At 56.0% G+C, this 25,689-nt stretch overlaps 1 protein-coding gene across 3 annotated transcripts in view; it reads left to right on the top strand.

Annotated features, from left to right (window-relative positions):
• Positions 1 to 9,801: 9,801 nt before the first annotated feature.
• Positions 9,802 to 25,689, top strand: part of ITPK1 (inositol-tetrakisphosphate 1-kinase) — a 168,130-nt gene continuing 152,242 nt past the window's right edge. Inside the window, exons 1-2 of one of the 3 annotated variants that reach the window (XM_047736801.1) lie at positions 9,802 to 9,813; positions 10,351 to 10,582. In XM_047736801.1, coding sequence (XP_047592757.1) covers positions 10,488 to 10,582 — 95 coding nt within the window. In that variant the 5' untranslated portion in view covers positions 9,802 to 9,813; positions 10,351 to 10,487. Of the gene's footprint in view, positions 9,830 to 10,350; positions 10,583 to 25,689 lie in introns of all 3 variants that reach the window. The other 2 variants (XM_047736800.1, XM_047736799.1) reach the window with 2 other exon arrangements.

Raw genomic sequence — 25,689 nt, 5'->3', positions numbered from 1 at the left:
GGGTTTGGCTGGGTTCTAGCTTGCTGTCGCCAGTATGTAGTGTGGATGCTGGGGTCAGTTCCAGCCTCTCCAGCCGCTTACTCTGACCTTGTCCTTCAGCCTCTCAGCCCCTCGGTGTCGTCAGGTGTCAGATGGGAGGACTTGGCTTTGGCCGCAGCCACGGTCCTACAAGACGATCCTTAGGAGACTGAAGGAGACCTTTGCATGTATGCAGTCAGGGCCTGATAAATTCGTGTGTGGTGGCTAGTTCCTTTTTTTTTTTCTTCTCTTTTCAGCACTTTGTCTGTTTAAAATTAGAAAAAAACCCATAGTTTTTAATTAAATTTTTTGTTTTGGGCCACCTGGTGGCTCAATGGGTTAGGCCTCTGCCTTCAGCTCAGGTCACGATGCTGGAGTCCCAGGATCAAGCCCCACATCAGGGTCCCTGCTCGGTGGGGAGTCTGCTTCTCCCTCCGCCCCTCACCCCACTTGTGTTCTCCCTCTCTCACGTTCTCCCTCTCTCTCCAATAAATAAAGTCTTTAAGGGCCCCTGGGTGGCTCAGTGGGTTAAGCTGCTGCCTTCGGCTCAGGTCATGATCTCAGGTCCTGGGATCGAGTCCCACATCGGGCTCTCTGCTCCGCAAGAAGCCTGCTTCCCTCTCTCTCTCTCTCTGCCTGCCTCTCCGTCTGCTTGTGATCTCTCTCTGTCAAATAAATAAATAAATAAAAATCTTTAAAAAAAAAAATAAAGTCTTTAAAAAATGTTTTTTTATTTTAATTCCAGTATAGTTAACACACAGTGTTTAATATGTTGGTTTCAAGTGTATGATGGAGTGATTGAACAATTCTCTACATGACTCAGTGTGCGTCATGATAAGTGCGCTTATTTTTTTTTTTAACCATAAAGAACACTGGGTAGCTGATTATAAATGATGATGATGATGATTTTATGACTCATTTCTCCCCCCACCCCCAACGTGCTGGGACAGGGCACTGGTTCTCAATCCCTACCTGCATCCCACCTGCGTTCAAATATCTGTGGGCAGACGGACTGTTCCATTTCTTGTATTTCTTTCTCTCTCTTTTTAAAAAAGATTTTACTTATTTATTTGACAGACGAGATCACAAGTAGGCAGGGTGGGGAAGGAGCAGGCTCCCTGCTGAGCAGAGAGCCCCATGCGTGGCTCCATCCCAGCACCCTGGGATCGTGACCTGAGCCGAAGGCAGAAGCTTTAACCCGCTGAGCCACCCAGGCGCCCCCCTGTCTGGTATATCTTTACGTTGATCTCAGGAACAGACGATCTCAAGAACGGCAGTCTTCATCTCATTGCGCATTACCATCCCTGGGGCCTGCAAGAGGCCGCTCTTGTCTATTTTTTGACTCCCACTCTCCCACCAGGTAAGAATTCTGATCCACCGGTCTGGGGCGGGGCGCCGACAGAGATATGTGCTTTCGGAAGCTCTTCAGTGATTCTAACGTGCAGCCAGGGACGCACGGGATCGTGTTCTGTTACAACTGCCAGTATCTTGCAGGTCAAAGTCACCCACGGACCAGCGGCAGCAGCCGCACTTGCTAGAAAAGCGGGGTCCCAGCCCCCCACCCCCAGGCCCGCTGGATCTTCGAGAAGATTCCGGCGGATTCCTGTGCTCGTACAAGTTGAAGAAGCACGTTGCTCTGGTGTCATGTGTGGCTCCGCTTCCCTTTCTGCAAGTGACGTGTGCTCCAAAGTGGTGGTTGAGAAACACGGCGCTTTCGATGGAATCCGATTTTCGACGCAAGCGGAGCGGGTCCTGGTAAAGCACCAGCGGTAGAGGACGTGGGCTATGAACTTGTTTTTCCTTCTCTCTCTCTCTGTCTTTCCCCCCCTTTTTCTCTTTTTTAATTTAGGTTTCTGGTAAAGCAGTTCTCTGTCTGGCAGAGTCCAGAGGGCGGGACTGTGCCAGGAAAAGCAATTTAGGACTCGGGAGGCCACCAGGGGCCTCTTTCCCCATGACCCCAGAGAGTGGACGTCACTGGGGCTCACGGGGCTGCCAAGGGTGGCCTGTGGATGGCATTTCTTAATATAGTTAGTCAATAGCTATGTTTTCCAAGTGCCACAGAGGACTAAAGGAATGTCACTAAATGTCTGGCATAGAAGGGACAGATGGTTTGCAGAGGGACAGTTCCCAGGCCTTGGAAGGAGAACAGATATCGTAGAAGGGGGCTTTCATGGAGACAAATCCCCACGCATGGGCCTGGTCACTGCTTTTTTTTTTTTTTTTTTTGGACCACTGTGGCTTTGGGCCTGAATCTAATGGTATGGGCAGAGAGCTAGCACAGGCCGAGGAGGCTCTGGCCTGGCCATCCTTGGAGCACGGCTTCCCTCAGCTTTGCTTGGCTGCCCTTCTCCCTCTGCCTCGGTTAGTGGGCCTGGATAGAGGGCGTGTGGCCACAGTTAGCTGCATTTCGAAATGGGATTACGCGGGCTTGTTTCTGTATTTCCTTCCTTCTTTCCTCCGGAGGTCTTGAAAAGAAGGTTCCCGCCCTTCACCCCTCTTTGCGGCTTCCCACAGTAACAGAGAGGAGCAGGAAAAGCCCAGCATGGGGTTCAGGCCCCCCTCTGCCACCGCCACCAACCGTGTGACTTCAGCGGGGCATTTGGCCCTCCAGGTGCTCTTTCGCTGTAAAGGGAGACCCACGCTCCCCTCTTCACAGGGCGGCTGCAGAAATCCTTCCTGCAAAGTACCAAGGAGCTCTCTGCAGACCACACTGCAGGGACTCAGCACCTGTGTCTCCTCTCAATGACCATTTCTCTCTCACTTTTTCTTTTTTAAGATTTTATTCATTTATTTGAGAGAGAGAGAGAGCATGAGAGGGGAGAGGGTCAGAGGGAGAAGCAGACTCCCTACTGAGTTGGGAGACCGATGTAGGACTCAACCTTGGGACTCCAGGATCATGACCTGAGCTGAAGGCAGTCGCTCAACCAGCTGAGCCACCCAGGCGCCCAGCCACCCAGCCACCCATCTCCTGCCTTGCGTCTGCTCCCTCCCACTAGAGCTGCAAGGCCACTGTCCGTCTCTCCTACCCCACTTTTCCTGGGGTGACAGCCGACTTTTTTTGCAACCTCTGAGGAAATCGTGGATTTAGGCAAAATTATCAGTTGGTGCTCAAATCAAAGGAGGTATGTCACTGGGGCGCCTGGGTGGTGCTGTTGGTTAAGGCTCAGACTCTTGATTTCGGCTCAGGTCCTGATCTCAGGGTGGTGGGATCGAGCCCTGTGTCTGGCTCTGCGCTGGGTGTGGCGTCTGCTTGAGATACTCTTATCCTCACCGCCACCCTGCGTGTGTGTGTGTGTGTGTGTGTGTGTGTGTGTGTGAGTGTGCACGCACCCCCCACCTCCAAAAAAAGTGTCAGCAAGGAGATGGACAACACAATTGTGGCCTATTCACCCGATGAAATAAGACAGTAAGGATGGAAATTCTTTTTTTTTTTTTTTTAATTTTTTAAAGATTTTATTTATTTATTTGACAGAGAGAGATCACAAGCAGACAGAGAGGCAGGCAGAGAGAGAGAGAGAGGGAAGCAGGCTCCCTGCTGAGCAGAGAGCCCGATGCGGGACTCGATCCCAGGACCCTGAGATCATGACCTGAGCCGAAGGCAGCGGCTCAACCCACTGAGCCACCCAGGCGCCCCTCTTTTTTTTTTTTTAAGATTTTTATTTATTTATTTGACAGAGAGAGACCACAAGCAGGGGGAGCGGCGGCAAGAGAGAGAGGGAGAAGCTTGTGCCCCACTGAGCAAGGAGCCCGAAGCAGAACTTGATCCCAGGACCCTGGGATCATGACCTGAGCAGAAAGTGGACGCTTAACTGACCGAGCCGCCCCAGGGGCCCCGGGAGAAATTCATATACACAACAGTATGTTTGTATATACATATATACACAACAGTGTGCCTCTCACAGAGAATAGGACACCATGAGGGAAGATGCAGAGAAATCCAGCAGGTTGCCCTTCTGCCGGACAATCAATCTAGTCTCTTTCACAAGGTGAACTGGTCAAGGTCAGAAGAGATCAGGAGACAGGACAGCCAATGGCAATGTGAAGTCTCGGTTTAGAAAAACCAGTTGTAAAGGAAACTTTGAGAGGCAATTAGGGGCATTTAAATATGAATCAAGTTTTAGATGACAGTAAAGAATTGATTTTCATGGGGGCGCCTGGGTGGCTCAGTGGGTTAAGCCTCTGCCTTAGGCTCTGGCTCTCTGCTCAGCAGGGGGCCTGCTTCTCCCTCCCTCTCTGTCTACTTGTGATCTCTCTCTTTCTGTGTCAAATAAATATATAAAATCCTAAAAAAAAAAGAATTGTTTTTATGTTTTATTTACTTTTAAAAATTTTAAATTTTTTAAATTTATTTTTATTTTCTAATTCTTTTCCTTTTTTTTTTTTTTTAAGTAGGCTTCCCACCCCGCATAGAGCCCAATGTGGGGCTTGAACTCACGATCTTGAAATCCACACCTGAGCTGAGAATGAAGAGTCACTTAACCGACTGAACCACCCCGCGCCCCATATTTTATATGTGTTAAAACATCATAATGCTAATGTGGTTTTATTAGAAAATGTTATTTTTTTTTAAGATTTTATTTATTTATTTGACAGACAGATCACAAGTAGCCAGAGAAGCAGACAGAGAGAGGGTGGGGGAAACAGGCTCCCCGCTGAGCAGAGAGCCTGATGCAGGGCCTGATCCCAGGACCCTGGAATCACGACCGGAGCCGAAGGCAGAGGGTTTAACCCACTGAGCCACCCAGGCGCCCCTAGAAAATGTTATTTTAAAAAGATGCATACTGAAGACAATTCTGATTCATTTTCAGCGTGGTGAAGGTCAATGTCCCACAGGAGGACATTTATTTTCAACAGGGAATGGACATTTACCGGAAATCTCCTGGGTGCCAGCCCTTTTTATATTTTCTCATTTCATAATAGTCATGTGATTTTCCTTTCTGTCACTATTATTCATTTATTTTTTTTTTTAAAGATTTTATTTATTTGTCAGAGAGAGAGGGAGAGAGAGCGAGCACAGGCAGACAGAAAGGCAGGCAGAGGGAGAAGCAGGCTCCCCGCCGAGCAAGGAGCCCGATGTGGGACTCGATCCCAGGATGCTGGGAACATGACCTGAGCCGAAGACAGCTGCTCAACCAACTGAGCCACCCAGGTGTCCCACTATTATTCATTTAAAAAGTAATACATGTTTGATGAAAAATACTTTGATTGCCAAACAAATATACATTATTCATTGAATGTAATACATGTTTGATGAAAGATACTTTGATTGCCAAATAAATATACAGGGTAATACGAGACCCCTCTCACTGCAGGGATCTTGTTCTCCCAGTTCCTCTCCCCAAGGCAACCACTGCTCATGGTTTCTTGTGCACCTTCAGAAGCAAGACAGTTTCCATCCACACAAACATACATATGGAAGTGTGGTCCCCTACTTTTTTGACTTGGTGGCAGCCTCCCATCTACACCGAATTACACTTGTTTTGTTTTTGACTTAACATATCTGAGAGAGCCTTCCATACTCAGCTGTCTGAAGGCCACCAACGATCTCCCATTGTCCGGTCCAAGGCCACCTGTCTTCCCACTGTGCCATCAGCTGACACTCTTCCCTCCCGGACCACTTCTCTCACATGGCTCCCAGGGCCAGGACCCTCTTGGTTTTCCTCCTCTTTACCTCCTTTGTTGCCTTCTCTGTTCCTCCCTGACCTCTGAACACTGTCATACCTCTGAGGCCCAGCCTTGAACTTTTTTCTACCTATACTCACACCCTTCCTGACCTCACCCAGGCTCACGGTTTTCAGTCCCACCTCTGTGCTGACCACTCCTGATTTTATATCTCTAGCTTGAGTCATGCCCCGGAACCTTATCAATTGGTCTACTTGACGTCCCTCAGATGTCAGACACGTGTCTCCAACCTAAACTGTTCAAAACAGGACTCGTGACATAATCCCTGAACCCTTGCCTCTTGCCGCCTTTTCCATTTCAATTGTGGGCAGATCCATTTTTCCAGCTATCAGGCCCCAAACCTCAGACATCCATGATTTCTCTCTAGCATTCAACCCCATACCCCACTACCAGCAAATCCCATGGATTCTTCCTTTGAGCGATATTGGGGAAAGTGACCACGTCTTCCATCCTCCCCTGCTAGGGCCCAGGGCTGAGCCACCATCCTTTCCTGCTAGAGTACTGCAATGAACCGTCACCGTGTCTCTCCATTGTTCTTACCGCCTCACCGGGTCTCTCCTGCCCACGGCGGCAGCGTCCTGGGGAAACCAGCAAGGTCCTGTGCTCCTTCCTTCAAGAAATCCTGTCTTGTTCAGAGAGGAAGGTGTGCATGGTGTCCCGGGAGCCTGACATTCTCTCCCTGTGTTTTCCTCTTACCCCCACTTTTGCTCATTTTGCTCCCGCCAGACTGGCCTCCCTACTCTCCCTTGTTAACACCCAGGCCCGAGGCTATGTGAGGGCATCTGCTGTTTCTCCACCTGAGAGCCCTTACCCCAGACACCTGCACCACTTGGCCGCTCATCTTTGTCACATTTTTGTTCAAATGTTGCCTGCCAGTGGGACTTCCACTCAATTAAGATCCCAGTCCATGGTTTCCTGTCTCCGTGAGCATGCCCTACTGTTTGCCCGTAGCACGCATCCCTTGTGTAATATACTATACGCTTTACTTTCTTATTTTGTACATTCTTTTTTTTTTAAGATTTTCATTTATTTATTTGACAGACAGATCACAAGTAGGCAGAGAGGCAGGCAGAGAGAGAGGAGGAAGCAAGATCCCTGCTGAGCAGAGAGCCCGATGCGGGGCTCGATCCCAGCACCTTGGGATCATGACCTGAGCCTAAGGCAGAGGCTTTAACCCACTGAGCCACCCAGGCGCCCCATATCCGATCACTTTTTAAAAAAAGATTTTATTTATCTGAGAGGGAGAGAGAAAGAGAGAATGCGTACAGGAGCGTGGGAGAGGCAGAGGGAGAAGCAGATGACGAGTGAGGAGCCCGATGCGGGGTTCGATCCCAGGACTGGGATCATGACTTGAGCTGAAGTCAGCCGCTTAACCGACTGAGCCACCCAGGCGCCCCTACTGATCACTTTTATGAGCACTTCTGCGCAGGCCGCTGGTAGAAGAAATTTGACTTCTTCTGAAGCCACACCGAACCCAGATTCTCAGCCAGTCTATTGTGTTCAGAAACTCAGAGTGGTAAGAAGACAGAAAACACAGTTCCTGCCGAGGGGCTCACAGTAGGGGACAAACATGAGTCAAGTAAGAGTACAAGTGTGATAGTTTCCTGGTCATTGAAGGTATAGGGAAACTAGACGGTTGAGATGCCAGCAAGGGACCCCGGGGCTGAGAGCCAGTGGATGACTTCATAAGCAAAAAGGGAAGAACACACCAGGAAAATGGACCGAATGTAAGGACCCTAGGGAAGGCGGGCATCCCAGAGGCTAAGATGGTGGGGGCAGGGTGAGGGGAGTTCTGTGGGAGATGAGGCTGGGAGGTGGTGGTCTCGTCAAGGACTTTTGGCTTTATTCCAAGTACGGCGGATTTGCTTTCTGAACCCTGTTATGGCTGAAGAGTGGAGAACAGTCTGGAGGGGACTACAGGGGACAGACAAGGAAGGAAGGGTTGGTAGGCTTTGTGGTTACTCAAAGAGGTGCAGGAAGTAGTAAATTGAGAAATATTTGCCCCAAGGTCATGCCCCTCCCTGAGGTCAACTCACATCCAAAGACCGATCCATTGGGCTGCAGTGGGATAGGAGAAATGGTTCACTCCTTTAGTCCAAGTGGGACAACTGTGGACGGTGGTTCTAGCGCCAGAATCCCACCCTTCCACGGGATGACCAAGAACTGAACACAGAGATAAAAACCAGAAAAAATCCCATTCTTACTGGAGAGGAGGACTGAAGCCAGCACCTGCCCAGGGGTCCAGAGAAATGTGGGTGGATCCCTGGTCCCACCAGTGCGTGGGGGGGATTTGGCTATAACTCCAGCAGTGATCCACTTCTCAGAACCCGTCTGCCTCTCACCCATCACTCCCCAGGCCTCCTACTTCCAGAAGGACGGTGAGCCAAGGTGAGGGGGGGAGCCCCTTGGCCCTGCGTTGTTGGTCCCAACTCTCCCATCTACTTGCTCAGTGACCTTGGCGAATCCCCTTCCCTCTCTGGGCCCGTTTCTTCATGAGTAAGAAAGCAAGATGGAGTCATTACTGGCTCTTTTGGGGCAAATCACAGAGCCACGTGTGTAAAAAGCCTTGTGTACCCAAGGTCTGGCGGCTGCAGGGGTTCCGGAAGTCCTGGGGTGGGGTGGGCTCTTAACAGGGCCTCAAGTTAAGAGTCCTTGGCTGAGTCACTAGCAAGCACGGTTTCTGGAGGCCTGCTGAGGACCAGCCCGTCACCCCGTTCTCATCCTCACTGGAGTCTTAAGGCAAGCATGACTTTCCCCACCTTGAAGCTCGGAGGGCTACAGTGACTGGTCCAAGCTAAGGGGAGCTGAACGAGGACCCCCAGGCCCGGTCTCCATCTCCCCACGCCCCACAACGTCACACGTTTTAGACCTCACAGTCACTGCACTTTCGAAGTGTCAAGGGCTCTCCTGAGGCAGGGCTTATCTCTTGTGCTAAGAGGGAGCACAGGAGGCCCAGAGAGGCTCAGGGGACTGCAAGGTCACCCAGTAAGTGCGCATCGAGGTCAGAGGTGCAGGAAGTGGTCACGTGTGATCACTCCCCAAGTCTCAGGGCAGACTAGCCTCTCCTAGTTGCAACTTGGAAGACCAGCAGGAAGGGGGGGGGGAGGTTGTAATTAGGGGAAGAAGGCAGGCCCTTAAAAGCATGAGCCCAAGTTTGGTCAAGGAGAGTGTCATTCCTAACAACTTGGTTCTTTCTCTCTACCTCGGTTCTAGCTATTCTCCCTTCTCAGGCCTACCAAAATCTTCCTTATTTTCCCGGGCCAGCTGAAATGTCTCCCCCTGAAACTTTGAGCCTCGCCCCCCTCATTCATTTTTCCTGCCTGAGCCTGAGATGTCTTCTCCTCCCAAACCCGGAGCTCTTTGAAGGCTCCAAAAAGGCTGGAGGCTCCCCTGCCTCACAGGGCGTGGGCAGGGCCGGGCGGGGCCGGGCGGGGCCGGGCGGGGTCGGGCGAGGCAGGGTTAAAGGCACTGAGGCTACCGCTGACTTAAACTCCGAAAGCAGTGGGTCTCCTGGAAGTGTTCCAGCTTCATCTTACATGCTTCTAGCTCCCGCCCCGTACCCACATAGTTAAACGGGACCCGGGGAGGCAATCAGCATCCTAAGTCTGAGAAGACCCTGGGTGTTCAGGTCACCACCCCAGGCAGTCCTCCCCCCCCACCCCTCCGCCGCCCTGGGCAGGGGTCTGTCTCCTCAATGAGATGACCTCATTGAATGTCCGTATCCGCCCCCCCGCCCCGCAACTGCAGTTCTACTGAATTACTCAGGGTGGGGGGGCGCTGAACACAGCTGGGGGTACAGAGGTGCTTTTGATTTAAGAAACTCCCACGGGGCCAGGCAGAAAACGCCCACAGCATGACGCCTGTTGCTCCTTTAATAAGCAACGACCCCTGGGCAATGGCCGCCCTACACCCAGTCCCGCGCCCTCCGTCCCGAAGCTCACCCGCCTGAGCCCGGACGCAAATACGCCGCAAACAGCCAGGCCGGGAGAGCGCGGCGCCTTTAAGAGGCGGCGAGCGACGCTGCCCCCTAGCGGCCGGAGCTGCGGCGCTTCCTCCGCCCCGGCGGGGTCCAGCGGGCCGGCCGGCCGGGTCAGCGCGGCGGCGGCGGCGGCGGCGGCGGCGGGGCCGGGTTCGGCGGGTGGACGGGCTGCGCGCGGGGACGAGAACTAGGAGGCGGCGGCGGCGGCGGCGTTGGAGGCGGGTGAGGATGGCGGGCCGGGCCGGAGGGGGGGGTGGGAGTGGGGGTGGGGGGTGGAACGCGGGCGGCCGCGTGCGCCCCGCCGGGGTCCGAGCGCGCCGGGAAGGGCACGCGCCCGGCTCGCGGCAGCGGATAGCGCCGCCCGGGGCTCGGGGTCGGGGCCCGCGGGCGCGGGCGGGAGAGCGGGGAGGAGGAGCCTCGAGGGACGCGGGGGGTGGGGGTGGGGGCCGGGCCCGCGCCGCCGCGGCCGCCGGGGGGGCGTGCGGCCCGGGGGGGGGGGTCCCTGGGCTCCGGGAGCCCGCTGCGGCCCCGGCCCGGCGCTGGCGATCTGGCGCGCCGGCGAGCCCCGCGGGCGGCGGGGGCGTGGGCGGCGGCGGCGGCAGCCAGTGGCACGCCGCGCTGAGCGCCGCTCCCTCCGCCCGGGCGCCCGCCCCGGCCCGCCCCTCCCGGCAGGACTGCGCGCCCCGAGCCCCGTTCCGCGTCCCCGCCGCCGGAGGAGGTGCCCGCACGCTCGCGGCGCGCGCCGGGCCGCCACACTCGGCCTGTGGGCGATTTCCTCCGGACCCGAGCTCCCCGCCCGAGGAGGAAGATGCAGACCTTTCTGAAAGGGAAAAGAGTTGGCTACTGGCTGAGCGAGAAGAAAATCAAGAAGCTGAATTTCCAGGCCTTCGCCGAGCTGTGCAGGTAAGGAGGGACGGGGCTCGAGCGCCCGGGGACCCCCGGCCCGAGCCCGGCTCAGCCTCAGCGGCTGTTTCGGGAAGCTGGAGCGATCGGGAAGGAGCGGTACGCGGGGATACTGAGTCCGAGCGGCCAGGTGGCTGTGGTGGCTGCCGGCTGTGCTCGAGGGAAGCGGCGGCCAGGATGGGCGGTGTGTCCGGGACCCGGGTTCTCAGGTGCACGGTGACCACCTCCCCCCGCCCCCCGCGGTGGGGAAAACCCCAGCTGCCCAGAGCGCGTTGGCGGCGCCGCTAAAGGTGGCAGAGGGATCTGGGCAATCGGGGAGTCCACGCTGTCTGCCTGTGGCTGGAGGTTACTTTTGGATTGGAGCGTTTTTCTTCCTTCGTTCCCTTCGTGGAGAAGGGCACCGCTATTTGTACGTTTGCGGACCACCTACTGTGTGCCCCGCGTGTGCAGCCCTTGACGCTGTCATTGCATGTCACCGGGTTGAGCCTGTGTGCGGCGAGTAGCAATACTGGCATGTATGTGGTGATTTGCTGTCTCATTAGAGCCTCGCACCGGCCCTGAGAATTGACCAGGGTGGTGATTCTGGGCCACGTGTCTTGAGGAGGGAGAGCTGATCTGCAGAAAGGTGGGGTCCCCCACCTTGCCTGTCCGCCTGGGGTCCTAGAGCTAGGGAGTGGCTGGTGCAGAGGAGGTGGGATAAATGTATGTGATGTAGAATGGCCTTCCTCTGTCTGACGCCCCCCCTTCCCCCCCTGCCCCCATGCTGGTGATCAATGGTGGGGATTCATGGTGTTTTAAGAAGATCACATTTCTAGTCTATTACAGAAGCTTCCAGTCTTGGGTCAGGTACACCTCACCTTGCTCTACAGCCGTGGCTTTACCCCTGGGAAGCTGTTAGGTAAATCCCAAGAGACTCTGGCTCCCCAACCCTTTTGCAAAGTGTAGGTGGAATCCTTTTGTTTTGCAGTGTCTCCTCTTGGTAGATTTGATTGTTGAAAGTGTATTCTATTTGCACTTTTTCCCCCGTTGGGTCCCCAGATGTGTCGCAGAATTGAACAATTGGATTTCCTTATCTCCTGGTCTGCAGAGCAAGTGGCAGGTCTGAGCCGGTCACTTGCCAGCCTGTGGCATCTCCGTACCCCTCCTGCCCATCCCTAGGGCCTGTTGCTCCTTTGCCCTGGGCACAGCTCCTATGAAACAGCTCCTGGCTCTGCATCCTTTGGCCTGGGGATGGAGTTTGGCTGCCATTTCTCAGGCTTTCTTCCTCAGGAGAAAGCAAGCTTTTCATGGGTGGTGAGGCATGCCAAGCAGCTCGGGAATTCAGGAGGAAATCAGGAAATCAGGAGGGACTTGCAGCTAGAACTTTGAAAATGGGTCCTAGGACTTTGGAACCTTAAAAAAGAATGCTTGAACATGGCACCACAGATACACACACACACACACACACACACACACTTATGGAAAAGTCCCCGAGACATAGGAGAGGTGAAGAAGTCCCTTTGACATATCTTTGAAGCCCCATGCTGGTGTGAGGTCCCTGAGCTCCTCCTGTAGTCATCTGAGTCTTGGGAAATCCCAGCTAATACCTTGCACCCTTTTCTCCTGAGGTCTGTCTGTATTTGTGTCATCCTGTGTCTGCAGCTAGAGCACGAGGCTTGTCATCTGGCTGGTATGTTTTGCTCGTTAATTAGGAGCCTCTTGCAAAACACTTCCAGCCCAGACTCGGGGCTGGGTCTTGCCGCTGGACTTGCAGATGGCCTCTCCCTCCACTCGGACTCCCCCGGCCTTTAAGTGGGGCCGGAGGGGCATGCAAGGCAAGCCCTGAAGTCAACCATTCCGGGGGAAATCCAGCGTGGAGGGTTAATTTCTCAGAGAAGGTTGTGGCCCTCGGAGTCTAGATGCCTACTTCTGGCCAGAATATTGGCTTCAGAGAGAAGACAGAAAGCATCTGGGCCATTCTAGAACCTCAGGAAGCCCCACTTGGGTTTTCATTAGAGCAGGTCTAGATATTTATCACTTAAGCTTAAGAAGGAAAAGAAAACACCAAGAAAGAGTTTTCCTTCTTTTATTACTTTCTGGGAGGCGCCCCCTGGTGGCCACATTTCTAGACCGGGTGCAGGAAGCTCCCTTGACGGGTTGATCAGAGCCCTTTGCTGTTGTTGTGTTTGGTATGAATGCTGGTGTGATTTTTAGTGGCCCAAGAGGAGACATTGTCCTTTTTTTGACCTTCACAACCTGGGAGTGCAACGCTCCTGTTTTGATGGATGATGAATTGCCCGTGACTTTCTCATGATGAGAAAGTCCAGAAATGTTTGAAAATGGTTTGAAGCTCTGCTTGAATGTTTAGGGCAGTCCGCGCCAGAGAGGAGGGCCTGAGCGGACCAGATGGGTTGTTTAGTAGAATGTCAGGCCTTGTAAAACTCTTAGAACAGGAAGGGATGTTGGGGATCATGTCATCGAGCTCCTTTGTTGTCCAGATGGGGAGACAGGCATGAGAGGGGCAGCTTCCAAACTTCTCTTCCTTTTGTTGAACTTCTAGAACGGGCCCGGCCTGGGGACCTGGAGACCCCCACAGAAAGCCCTTTCTACCTGGGCACCCTCTTACCTTCACAGAGGTCCAGCTGCTGCCCTGTTGTCCTGGAGACACTTTTCTTTCTTTTTTCCTTTTTAAATTTTTCTTTAGTTTTTTTGAAAGTTTTTTTTTTTAAGATTTTATTTATTTATCTGAGAGAGATCACAAGTAGGCAGAGAGGCAGGCAGAGAGAGAGAGAGGGGGAAGCAGGCTCCCCACTGAGCAGAGAGCCCGATGCGGGGCTTGATCCCAGGACCCCGAGATCCTGACCTGACCCAAAGGCAGAGGACCAACCCACTGAGCCACCCAGGCGCCCCTCTTTTTTAAAAAAAGGATTTTTATTTATTTATTTGAGATAGAGCAGGAGGGAGCAAGAAAGAGAGAGAGTGCAAGCATGAGAGGTGGGGAGGGGCAGAGGGAGAGGGAGAAGCAGGCTCTCTGCTGAGCAGGGAGCCCTACAGGGGGCTCAGTGTCAGGACCCTGGGATCAGGACCCAGGCCAAAGGCAGATGTTCAACTGACTGAGCCACCCAGGCGCCCCCTGGAGACACTTTTCCTTGCAAAGCTGAGTCGAGCCCTTAGCAAGTATGTAATGCCTTGTTCTGCCAGAGGGCATTGCATGTTTTTGGCGGCGGTAGGGGGTTGGCACCTGGGCCTGCCAGGATGTATGTCTGGTTGGCATGAGGGCCCACCCTTCACCTCCCTGGGGCACCTTGATGGGATGGCCCTTTTTGACTAGTCAGCAGATGGGCCTTTGACTCAGCTCGTTTCTCGTGGTACTGTTTGTTCCTGTCCCTCTCGGTGTAGTCCCCCCTCGGGGACAGGGCCGCGGATGAGGCTCTGGTTGTGTTCTCTTTCTTTCCACCATCCTCCCTGCCCTTCTGCTAATACCGGAGCAGCCTCGCACTTCCCTCACGCCCTCTCCTTGTGCCTTTTTCAGGATGCCCAGGGGGGACTTCCTGGGGGAGTTAGAGAAAATAAGTTGGTGGTTGGAAATATCGGGGAGGTTTTTAATTTTTAATTTTTTTAAAGTTCTCTACAGGGTCTTGTGTGGAAATACTGGCCGGCCCCCACCCCTGTGTTCCTTCTGTCGATGTCATCCATGTTCGTCCTCCATGTCTTTGGCCTCTCACCCTTTTCTGTCCCTCGGCTGAACCTGTGCCGGGGGAGGCGGTGGAGAGTCCATGGGGCTTCCAGAAGCATCTCGGTATGAGATGTGGGTGGCCCTCTGTCCGTCTTTACTGTTAGGTCCGCTGCCTTTGTCATGCGGTCCTTCCAGGCACTTGGTCTCACTTCGTGTCCCCAGTGGCCCGGGGACTGAGGGGTGGGGATGCTGAGGCCTGGGGAGGGTGGGGAAGAGACCGCACAGCCCGTCAGCTTTCCGGGGCCCGGTCCCGAGGCCTCTTCACTGGATGACATGGCTTCCTTGTTATGTCTCTTCTCTGCCCAGGTTAGACTGGGGCTTCCTCAAGCCTCCAAAAGCAGAAGAACATTTGTGAAGTTCTCATTCTAGAGAACCTTGGAGGCCAGCAGGACCGACGAGGCCTGCAGGAAATGGGTTTTGGGAGCAGTCTTAGACCACGTTCTTGTCGCGGTCTTTCCCACCAGTTCCCTCCAAAGAAACTGGGCCCAGTGTCCACTGAGGCTCAGGCTTGGCCTGAGAGGCAGCAGGTCCCGGGGCTGCAGGGCGGAGCCCCTTGCCCTCATGGAGCTGGGAGTGTGGTGTTCACAGTGAGCTGGCCTGGGAAGCCTGCCAGGAAGGGCTTGGGTACCATCAGGCCCTCCCTTCTCCTCGCCCTACGTTCGTTCCTTTAAAAGGGGGTGTCTCAACGGTCCCTTTCTGCCGGGATGGCTGAGCATTCTGGGCTCAGAATTCTTACAGGAGGTTCTTAGGGAGGGGAAGGAACACCATTGCTAGGGTGAAGTGATGCTGGTCTGGGGGTCGGTATTTCTCTGTCTTAATGTCTGGGTGTGCCCCATTTTGGGGGTGTAGGGGTGGGAGGAGGGACTGACTGTGTGACCTTTGCCCCAGTGCCCCGAGACTGTCCCTAGCTCAGCCTTGCAAAGAAACGCTTTCTCCCTGCCTCCAAGGGGGAAAGCCGGACTTCCTGCGGGAGAAGCTGTCCATCTGGACAGTGCCATCCTTGGGTCCCCAGCCTGATTCCACAACAGACCACCCACATGACACTGGGCCCTCCGTGCCTCAGTTTCCCCTAGGCAAAGTGAGGATGTTCGCAGTTACAAAGCTCAGGGTCATGTGCAGGAGAGGAGTCAGGACCTGGGGCTGGGGAGGGTGAGGGCCTGCGCCTCTGTCCACGGTGCTTAGTCCTGCTGGAGCGCAGGGCTGTCTGTGAGTGGGTCAGCGTGCCTTAGCCCCCAGGTGCCTCCCCACTCCGGGATCTTTGGCATTTGTAGGTTTGGTGTTCTCGGTCTGGGCCGTTTGTGGGAGACCCCGAGTCCCACTGTGAGTGCTGCCTGATCACCCTGCTGGGTGTGGGGTTTGTGGGGACGTCAGACCAGGCTGAGGTGCAGGGATGGTCCTGTTCTCCTTTCACAGGGGCTGGGAGCAGGGCTGCTGCCCTTGCCTGTTTAACACAGGAGCACGACGGTCCTTCCTTTTCTTTTCCAAAGTTTGCACATTCCAGAGGAGTTTGTGCTGGGTTTCCTGAAAATGCTGAGTCTTCAGGAGCAATTGTGTTACGATTTTTAGTAACTTCTATTGTTTCCTTTATCTTTGTGAGTGATTACTCCACGTATATGATACAAAAATAGCAGAGGACTGCAAGTACACGCTGAAAAGTCCATTTCCTTCTTGTTCCTGAGCTCCCGTCCCTCAGGGACCCCCGCTGCCGGCAGCCCCTCTCTCCAGGTGTGCTGTGCGGACGGGAACACGCGTGTTCTAGCTGAGGCTCATTTCACGGAACCCCGTGTCTTAGAGAAATAGCACATCTCTGCTTCATCGGGGGGCAGATCCATCTCACCTGCCTCGTTTCTTTACTGGCCGAGTGGTCCAGCTGTCCTCATGACAGACCATGTCTCTCCCCTGCTGAGGGGCCTCCTTGGGTAGAGTCAGTGGGACAGCCATGTGGGTGCTCATGGCTCGATGAGGGAGTGTTGGGTCAAAGGGCACAGGCGGTGTACTTTTTCTGGGGCTTTCTGAAACTGCTGGCAAAGAGAGGGGGCCTGCTACCAAGTGACAGCGAAGGGGAGGGCCTGTTACCCACACCCTCCCCAGTGTAGCCCCTGTGGCAGGCAGACGGTTTGGATCTTGGCCACATGCACGGGCGGGATGGGACTGTAAATTTGCATTTCTCTTTTGCTGGTGAGACTGATTGAGACTGATTGAGGTTGTGGGGCTCGGGCTTCGGGGCAGAGCTGGGCTCCCTGGGGCTCCAGGCTGGGCCCCTCCATTCCTCACCCTGAGGCCGTTGTGCCTCCGCTGTGTGTCCCCGCGTGGGTTGGCAGGCTCGGGGCATTGGGTAAATGCTGAAGTGAAGTGCCTCACGAGGGCAGTGCCTAAACAGTTGCAAGTAAATAGGGTTTCTGTTCCCACTCATGTTGTGAATTCAGCTGGTAAGCTAGCTCTTTGTGGTAATGTTCTGGTACCTCCTTTTTAAAAAGTAAGATTCACCATAGAAAGCAGATCATCACTCTGGAGCCGCTCTACAGACTCCCAAGAGGGAGACCCAGGCCTGGCAGGGTGGTGGCTTGTCCAAGGTCACGCGTGAGCTGTGGCTCCAAGGCCAGTATGCCCTCCCCACCGCCTCGCCAAAGTCCCTTTTTTTTTTTTTTTTTTTTTTAAAGATTTTATTTTTGTCAGAGAGAGAGGAGAGCGAGCAAGCACAGGCAGACAGAATGGCAGGCAGAGGCAGAGGGAGAAGCCGGCTCCCCGCCAAACAAGGAGCCCGATGTGGGACTCGATCCCAGGACGCTGGGATCATGACCTGAGCCGAAGGCAGCTGCTTAACCAACTGAGCCACCCAGGCGTCCCCAAAGTCCCTTTTCTAACAGCCCTGCCTCCGAAGGTGCCTTGGGGAGCAGCCCGGCCATTCCCCTTGGGCTGTTTGAATCCGGCCCCGGGGCTTTGTCTTGCCTGCTACCGGACTCCCTCAGCAACCAGCTGCCCTGCGGCCTGCACTTCCCCAGCTGGGCCTCACGGGCTGGTTTCTGTAGGCCCTTCGTGGTGCCAGGCGAGGATTGTGACAGCTCCCGGATTGTGCCCTCCCCCCTACCCCGCTCCTGGGGCTCAGAGGCTGGCTCTGTCACTGTGTGTGGGGACTTCAGGACCGCTCCTATGAGGATGTCCCCGGCATGCCCTGAGTGGCCGGAAGCCATCCCACCCTGTGGGACAGGCCCGCTGGCAGAGCCCACTGCTAAGCCATCGGCTGCCCCTGGAGGGGGAATCCGGACACACAGTCAGGCGAGGTCCCTCCCCAAGACAGCTTCTGAGAGGTGCCTTGTGTGATTTCTCTCTCTCTATCTCTCTCTCTTGGAAGAGTGTGTTCTTTCTCATTTGAGAGCCGTTCTGTAGAGGGGAGACCTGCTGTTGTGTCTGCTTCCGAAACCCAGGGCCTCCGCCGGGACACAATGTAGGAGCCCAGAAGAGTACCTCTTAGGGAAGCAAGGAACTGACTGGCTGGTGTTGGAAGCCTTTTCCATGCCTGGGAGGAGCTTCATTCCTTCATTCTTTTTTTCCATTTAGCATATCCTGAGCAGGCAGCCGGCCAGCCCTAGCCACCCCTTGCCTCGTGCTGGTCCCTGTCCTCAGGCACCCACATGCTTGGTGGGGAGATGGTGAAGTCAGCGCACAGACGCACTTCCATGCTGCACAGTGTCGTTAGTGCCGGGCAGCCTGTGAACGGGAGAGCTGCGGCAGGGGTAGCTGCAGCCACTTTAGCACCCTGTGGTCTTAGGAGGCCTCTCTGGGGGTAATGTTTAACCAAAGAGGCTGAGAGCTGTTTCTTCTGGATGCTGAGAGAGCTCCGGGGTGGGTGTTGTCTGCTGCTGAGAGGCCACGTGCCCCCAGCTGCCTTTTTCAGAGCCCTGGGTCCCGTGTGGACCGTGGTCAGCTGGTTTCCACTTCAGACAGGGGGTCAAAGAAGGCAGTAGAGTGTCCTTGGTATCCTTGTTCACTGGCAGTGTGATGGGGTGCCGGGTGGGTGGCCCTGGGACCTTCCTCCCACTTGAGGCTGCAACCACGCTCTGGGGTCCCTGGGGGTCAGGGCCTGGAGGCTACATGCTTCCCCCCAGGTCGAACCAGGTCCAGCCTTTGTGTTCAGGAAGGAGCTGCTGTGAGCCCTGTGGGTGAGGGAAGGGAGGGGAGGGTGGGGTGGGGATCCCACAGCCCTGATGGGAAAGCCCTAGGGCAGCTGACCTTTGCCCTTTCCCAAAGCTCAGGTGAGGCCTCAAGGTGGGGTCTTGGGATGGGGGAGGGAGGCCACAGCTGCTAGCTGTCTTTAACATACATTGACCTTCAAGTGTTTGCTCACGTGCCCAATAAAAGAAGCACCCGGGGCACTGGTGGAAACTACACGTCCTTCAGCCCACCCCGTCCCCTTTCACGGTCTCGGGGGCAGGGGTCAGGGGTCGGGGAGTCTTCTGCCTGCAGCAGTGCCCTGGTGATTGTGCTGGGAAACCCCCATGGGCCTTTCCCCGAGTGTGTTACTAGGGTCTCCCCCAAAGCTGTCAGGTGTGTTTAATGCCAAGTTAAACAGGTGAGAAGGGGTCCCTCGAGGACAAGGCCTCTCCAGGAGGGCATCCGATTAGAAGGTTCCCAGGCCCGTCTGTCCTGGGAGCTCAGCGGGCGGTTGGCTACCTTTTGGGCAGTCCTCTCTCCTCTTCTAAACCTTGCTTCCCTCTGGCTGCTGGCTTGCAGTGGAATTACATACAGTTGGGTCCTGAGGCTGGACGGGAACTAGCTTTTGCACAGGAGACAGTCCTGGGGGTATCACAGGGGTTGTCAGGCCAGGGCTGGGAGGGGGGGTGGCGGCCTGCCCCGCGGGTCCCCACTTTGTACTTTGCTTTGCATGCCCGTTGGGGTCGAGCCTGTGGTGCCTGAGCCATGAAGCTGGGACCTGGGGCTCATCCACACAACCCTCCACGCTTTGGGAGGCTGTCGTGATGGTCCCTCCCACCCCCCAATCCCCAAACCGGTGGCTCATGTCAGAGCGGAGCGAGAACCTGCCTTGGCTCAGGCACTATTGCCGATGGGGAGTCTGCCCTCCCAGGTGGGTGGTGTGTCTCCCCATGCCAGATGGGAATGCTGTGGCCTGGGGAGGGGCCCAGTGACCTGCCGGGTCACCCAGCCGCAAGTGGCAGAGCTGGAGTTGACGCTGGCGGCCAGCTGACTCCTGCAACCGTGCGTGCCGTGGCTGCCCTGTCAGGGGGCCTTGGCCCCCAGTGTGAAAGTCACATCTAGGTACCGCTGGGTTGACAGCCATCTCAGAGGCAAACCAGGGTGACTGGACAGGCCTGCCCCAGCCTCCGCTCTGCTGTCAGGTGGGCCTGACGCAGCCACCTGTGGGGCTAGTGAGCACGGCAGGTGCGTCGTGGAGGATGGCATTCCCCCTTCTCGCCAGGAGGGTGCTGCCCTGGCCCTCCTGCCTGTCCAGCCTGGGGCCTCTGACGAATCTCCGGGAGCCCCCAGTCTGGGGCAGACAGGCAGCCCCCATAGCCTCCCCTCCTGATCCTTTTCTGGTGTGGGGGTCCTGCAGTGTCAGTGACCAGGACCCATCTCCCACCTCCCTGCTCGCTGCTTCCTGAGAGGGCCGGGGGGGTGATAGGTGGCACCGAGGTGTTCGGCTTTTATTTCTGCCCTCCGCCCTATTTGCATCCATCGGTGGAGGGCTGGGGCGTGATGGCGAGGAAACATATGGGCCACCCCCCACCCCCCGAATGTCTGGGGTGGGCCCAGCTGTCTTCTGTTTAAACAGCTCATTCCCTCAGTAGCCGCAGGACAGTATTTAGTGAGTGCCTGCTGCATGCTGGCCAGTCCTGGGTCGTAGGGACCCATAGAGCCCTGAGCCCTACGGAGTCCACTCTGGCCCCTGCGACAACCCCAGTTCTCCTAGGGAACATTTGCTGGGCTGTGCCCCTAAGAGGGGAGGGTGGTACAGGGGGTGCAGCTTGCGTGGGGTTCTCTTCTCTTCTCCCAGAGCCCTGTGGGGATCCTTGGAGAGGAGAGAAGGAGCACGTGAGCGGGGGGTGGGTGGGTGGGTGGGGCGGTGTGTGTGAGTCCCAGGTGCCCATCCTGGAAGGACCGGTTCCCGCCCTCTCAGGATCCTGGGTGTCTTCATGAGGAATGTTCAGTGCTGTGGGACTGTTGGTTTCTCTCTGGGCTCTTATTTTTTATTTGAAAAATTTTTTACTTCATTTATTTTTTTTTGAGTAGTAATGTCTACACCCAGCCTGGGGCTTGAACTCAACAACCCTGAGATCAAGAGTCCTATGCTGTGCTATCTGAGCCAGCCAGGCTTCCCCCCCCCCCCCCCCGCCCCGCCCCGTTGGTTTCACTTTGGATGGATTTTCCCTTTGCACCTCACCCATCCTTTTTTTTTTTTTTCCCAAGATTTTATTTATTTATTTGACCCAGAGAGAGAGAGAGCGCACGAGCGCTCTCGTGCATGAGTAGCGGGGAGGCGGGTAGAGGGAGAGGGAGAAGCAGACACCCTCTGAGCAGGGAGCCTGATTCGGGGTTCTGTCCCAGGACCCTGAGATCATGACTCAAGCCAAAGACAGATGCTTAATTGACTGAGCCACCCAGGCACCCCTGCGCTGCACCCATCTTGTAGATGGGGAAATGAAGGCCTGGAAAGAAGATGTAGCCCTGTGCTGTAGAGCTAATAGGAGGGGCAGCTTAGATTTGCACTTGGCCTTGCTGACACTAAAGTTTATTTTCTTTACTGTTCTGTTCTTTTTTTTTTTTTTTTTTAAGATTTTATTTATTTATTTGACAGACAGAGATCACAAGTAGGCAGAGAGGCAGGCAGAGGAAGAGGGGGAAGCAGGCTCTCCACTGAGCAGAGCCCATGCGGGGCTCGATCCCAGGACCCTGAGATCATGACCTGAGCTGAAGGCAGAGGCTTAACCCACTGAGCCACCCAGGCGCCCCTACTGTTCTATTTTTAAAGATTTTATTCTTCAATCTTTTTCTAAAGATTTGTTGCAGGGTTCTTGAAAAGAAAGGGAGGTCCGACTGTACCCTCGGAGGGCCTGTTTCTGCCCGTGTGAGCAGCTGGTGGGGGGGGTGGAGCTCCGGGCGGGAAGGAGTTTTGCTTCCTGAGGAATCCGCCCCAGTCCCCTTGCCCGCACCTTGACCTGGGCGCAGCCACGCGGGGCCCTGTGCAGAGGGAGGTCCAGGGCCTGCTTCCTCACTGCGCTGGGGAGGAAGGTCCCGGCTGGAGCCACTGGGCCTCTCGCAGGCTGTCTGTAAATCGGGAAGTGCCCCCGCGGGGAGGAGGGTGCTTCCGCCCCGGGTGTGGGGGGGCACTGTTGGGTCCCCACTGCCCAGAGGTGCTCACTGGCCTCTGCCGGAGACCGCAGTCAGGGAACAGCTGCTCGGCCTGACGTACCAGCTGCTGCCTTAAGGCTCTTAGCCCGTGTACGGAAACAGAGGCTCAGAGGAGGGGTCTGGGAGCCTTTTTGGAGTTCCTAGCGGGTCACTGCCGGGGTGGGATTTGAACAGCCTTCTGCCTGAGTCCAGGTGTTGGGTGTTGCTTTCGGCAAACGGACCCAGAAGATGGGAGGATGGCTTTCGTTGTGTCGGTGCTGGTTTCCAGCACCTCGTCCTCAGTGCCCTGGGTCATCAGCTTTTCTCCTTTTCCCTTTCAATTTCGTTTCGAAGTCCCGCTTGCCCAGAGGCAGGAAACTTAGGCGCTGACTCAGTTGACAGCCGCTCAGCTGGGGAGGCCGGCCCCGTGGTTCCGGGTGATGTCCGGGGACAACGTGTGTTTTGGTTGGTGGTGGGATTTGAACCCTGGTTTGGCCTCTTACTGGGTGGGTAGCCCTGGGTGCCTTTTGGCTCTGCTCTGGGCTTGAATTTCCTTCTTTTTAGGAGTTGGCCTCGTGCCTGTGCCCAGGAGGCTCTCTGCAGGCAGAATTCCCCCTCCTTCCTCTGGGCCAGAAACCATCTTCGGGGGAGAAAAGGGGCTGTCCTTCGCCCCCTCACCTGCAGTCACACCTGTAGTGTCTGTCTATAGGTGATAGCAGAGTAAAGGTTGTCTGGTGATGAGGTTCACTGTCTTGGAGGAGGAATTCTCCAGAACCTTCGAGCTACCAGGAATCTTTGCAGATGAAGATTTAGGGTTCAGAGCGCCTGGCCCGGCAGGTTGGCGCATGCGCTGCGAGGTGGCCGGGCTGGGGTCCCAGCTCCAGAGCCCACGCTTGCCCCCCTCCCCACCCCCCTGCCTTTGGCCTCCCGGGAACCACATGGGAGGGTGAGGCAGGGTCTGTTCTGCTCTGGGCCATCTGGGTCAGCCATCCCCGGCCACGATGGGCTGCTTTGGTCCTTGGGCCCAGACGGCTGGGGTCCCTCCACCACCACCCTCCCCTGTGGTCTTTCCCATCTTTCCTCCAGCCTTGCTGGGAATGCCGAAGCCAGCTGCTTGGATTCTGGAAGCTCCGCTGGGAAGGGTAGGGGCGTGGACAGGTGCCTCCTTCCCCGAGGCAGCCATGTGGGATGTGGCAGTTCTGTGGGTGCCTGTGTACCAGCAGAGGACCGGGGACTCTCCTGAGGTGAGACCTGTGGACCTGGCCGTGTGCCTGCACATCTGTCCCTGTGGCTGGAGGCCACCCTGGCAGCTGCGTGCTCCCGTGTTCTCCCTCCTCTCTCAATCACAGTTGATCGTGACAGGATGAAGTCCATGGTGAGCACTGTGGGTTGGACGGCTGATTCCTACAAGCCGCAGGGACGTATTGGTTCCTACAGAAAACTCAGTGCCAGCCGGGCTCAGTAACGACGAGGCTCTGTAAGTGGGATCTCCTCGGAGAGTTCTGGCTTCAGGGGCTCCGACGATGTCCCAGGACCTGGCCTCTCTTGTGCTGCCTCCGTTCCCAGGCTGTGTGGCTCCGGGTGAGACCTCACACCGACCTTTATCCCGAGCCAGGCTATGTGCTGAGTTCCTGGCGTGCTCTCTCGTGTGATCTAAGCCCACTCCTGTCTCCTGTCAGGGGAAATGGGGGCGCAGAGGGGCTGGGGAACTTGCCAGGGTCACACAGCTAGCAGGTGGCAGAGCTGGGATTCAGACCTGGGTATGCTGGCTCCAGGGCCGCCCTCCAGCGCAGGTGCAGGTCCTAAGACACCCAGGATTAGTTCTCATTGGCCCTGAGCCAGCCCGTTGTGGGGGCCGGTCAGTGTCCCTTTTCTTACCACACGGTCTGGGTATGGGCAGGGCGGACCCCGCACAGGAAGTTGGGGATTGCTTGCCGAGCAGACTGTCATGGGCACTGGGCAGTCGGGGTGGGGGGCAGGGGTGCTCCCTGGTTCTGGGTTCCTGGGCCTGCTAGGGTCGGGGGGGGGGCTGCCTTCTGCCAGCCTAGGGGTCACACACGGTCTCCCAGTCCAGGCCACTGCTCCTGAGAGGGGAGCAAAGAGAACCCCCACAGGTCAGAGCCGAAGGCTGGGCCCCTGCGCTCCATCTGAAGAACGAACCCGTGGCCAGCTGGACACAGGTAGATTCTGGGGGCCCTGGGCCCAGGGGTCTGACACGGGGTGTCCTGGAGAGAGGGCTTACGTAATTTTGCCTTGAGGGATGGATCTTGATGGGGCTTTGGGGAAAGGCTGCCAGTAGTCCAGGGTGAAGGCTAACGTCCTCTGTGCCCCGCTATGCTGTGCGGAATGTTGGTGTTGGATGGTGTTTTGGGGTGAAACGGTCCCATGTTATGTAAACTGTTACTGATGGCCTTGTCCCGTGCATGAGGAAATGTTTAGAAGGCATCTTTCCTTCTTAGGCCAGGAGCCTGGAGCATGTCATAGTTGTGAACTCTCTGATTGAGGTTCTGGAACTAGAGGGGACCTCCTTCTGTCCTGGGGGGCGGGGGGGTGTGGGTACAGCGCCCTTAGCTGACATCCTGGCCTTCCTGCTCCTGAGCAGGCCCGGTGCGGGAGGAAGCACCAGGGCGAGTTCTGCCTGGTAGGGGGAGGAAGTGAATGGTGAGTGTCCACACCCAGGCTTGCACACCTCTGGGCCCCAGTCCTGAGGGCCCCTGGCTGAAGGGCCCGGCTGGAGGCTGGGAGAAGGCTCAGGATGATGGGGCCCAGTTAGGGCTTGAGGTCCCTCCTGGTTTCTTTCTGGAACCAGCGAGGAAGTGGGGACTGTTGAGAAGCCAGGGGCTGTGCAGCCCAGAGCTGTTGTCCTACCTGGCAGGTACCTCCGCCTGGGTGTTCCAGAATTCTCAGAGGCCAGTGGTTCTTTTCCGTGGCGTGGCATCCCGAGGTGGAGAGATAAAGGTGGTACTGGGGGAAAGCAGTGGAAGGGAGGGCGGTCCTGGGCACTCTGTTTTGCTGTGCCCACTGTGGACAGCCAGCAGGGCTGGCCCGATCTTTGCTAGCCCCCCAGAAGCTTCTTGGGACTGTGCCGGTGGCCGGAGCCCGGGTCAGGGGGCTGAGGTCTGGTTCTTCTGCTGTCTGGTCGTGGGGCATTCATCGGGGACTCCTTACATGAGGGCCCCCTCAGAGCCCTGGGAAGTGAGTCTGCGACCCGCTGCCTGCGACTCTGCTGGGGGGCCGCTGTTTGGACCCGAGCTGTCACGCTGGACAGTGGAGAACTAGGAAGTTCTTCAGGTCTATCGTGGGAGGCCACAAGGAGGGGTCATTTCAGTTTATCTGCTGATAAAAAACAGCACTTGAAACCAAGTTCAAGAAGTTTGCTGACTTGTCGGCAAATGAAATTGCTGAGTTTTTCCCGGGTAGATTCGTATCTGACTTGTGAACGCTAAAAAAAACCTTTCCTTACAGCCTGACCTACATGATCAGAAGTGAAATCCTAGTTATTCTTCCACACATTTGACCCTGATCCCTGGAGGCCATGGTACCACGCTATGGCCGCCTCCTGGGCGTGTGCTCAGCTGACACGCCAGTGTGTACGTGCATGTACACATGCACACACGCGTGTGCGCATGGGTGCGGGCACACACACAGCCCTCCGCTTCCGTTTCCACACCAGCGATGGCCCATTACCTCTGCTCTCCTACCTTTAACTTTGTTTTTCGTTTGCTGCAGCGGAGAAATGCCTCTGTCCCCGCACGGCACCCGCTCTGCTGCGGGGCCCCTCAGTAGCCCATCTTTGGGGTTCTGGGCTTGCCCCCGGCACTTGCCGTTTACCGTCTTCCTTATCTTAGGCCGCCCGGGCCGCTGTAACAAACAATCTTGAACGGCCGGCGTTCATTCCTTGTGGTTGTGGAGGCTGGCAGGCCAGTTCCCGGGGAGAGCTTTCTTCCTAGTGGATCGGCAGCCGCCTTCTCCCTGTGTCCGCCTGTGGAGGGGAGAGACGCAGAGGGCCCTCATCTAAGGGCACTCACCCTATGATGGGGCTCTGCCC

This window comes from Lutra lutra, chromosome 7, assembly GCF_902655055.1.
Source record: "Lutra lutra chromosome 7, mLutLut1.2, whole genome shotgun sequence".
Taxonomy (NCBI): Eukaryota; Metazoa; Chordata; class Mammalia; order Carnivora; family Mustelidae; genus Lutra; species Lutra lutra.
This window is presented reverse-complemented; position numbering and strand designations above follow the sequence as displayed.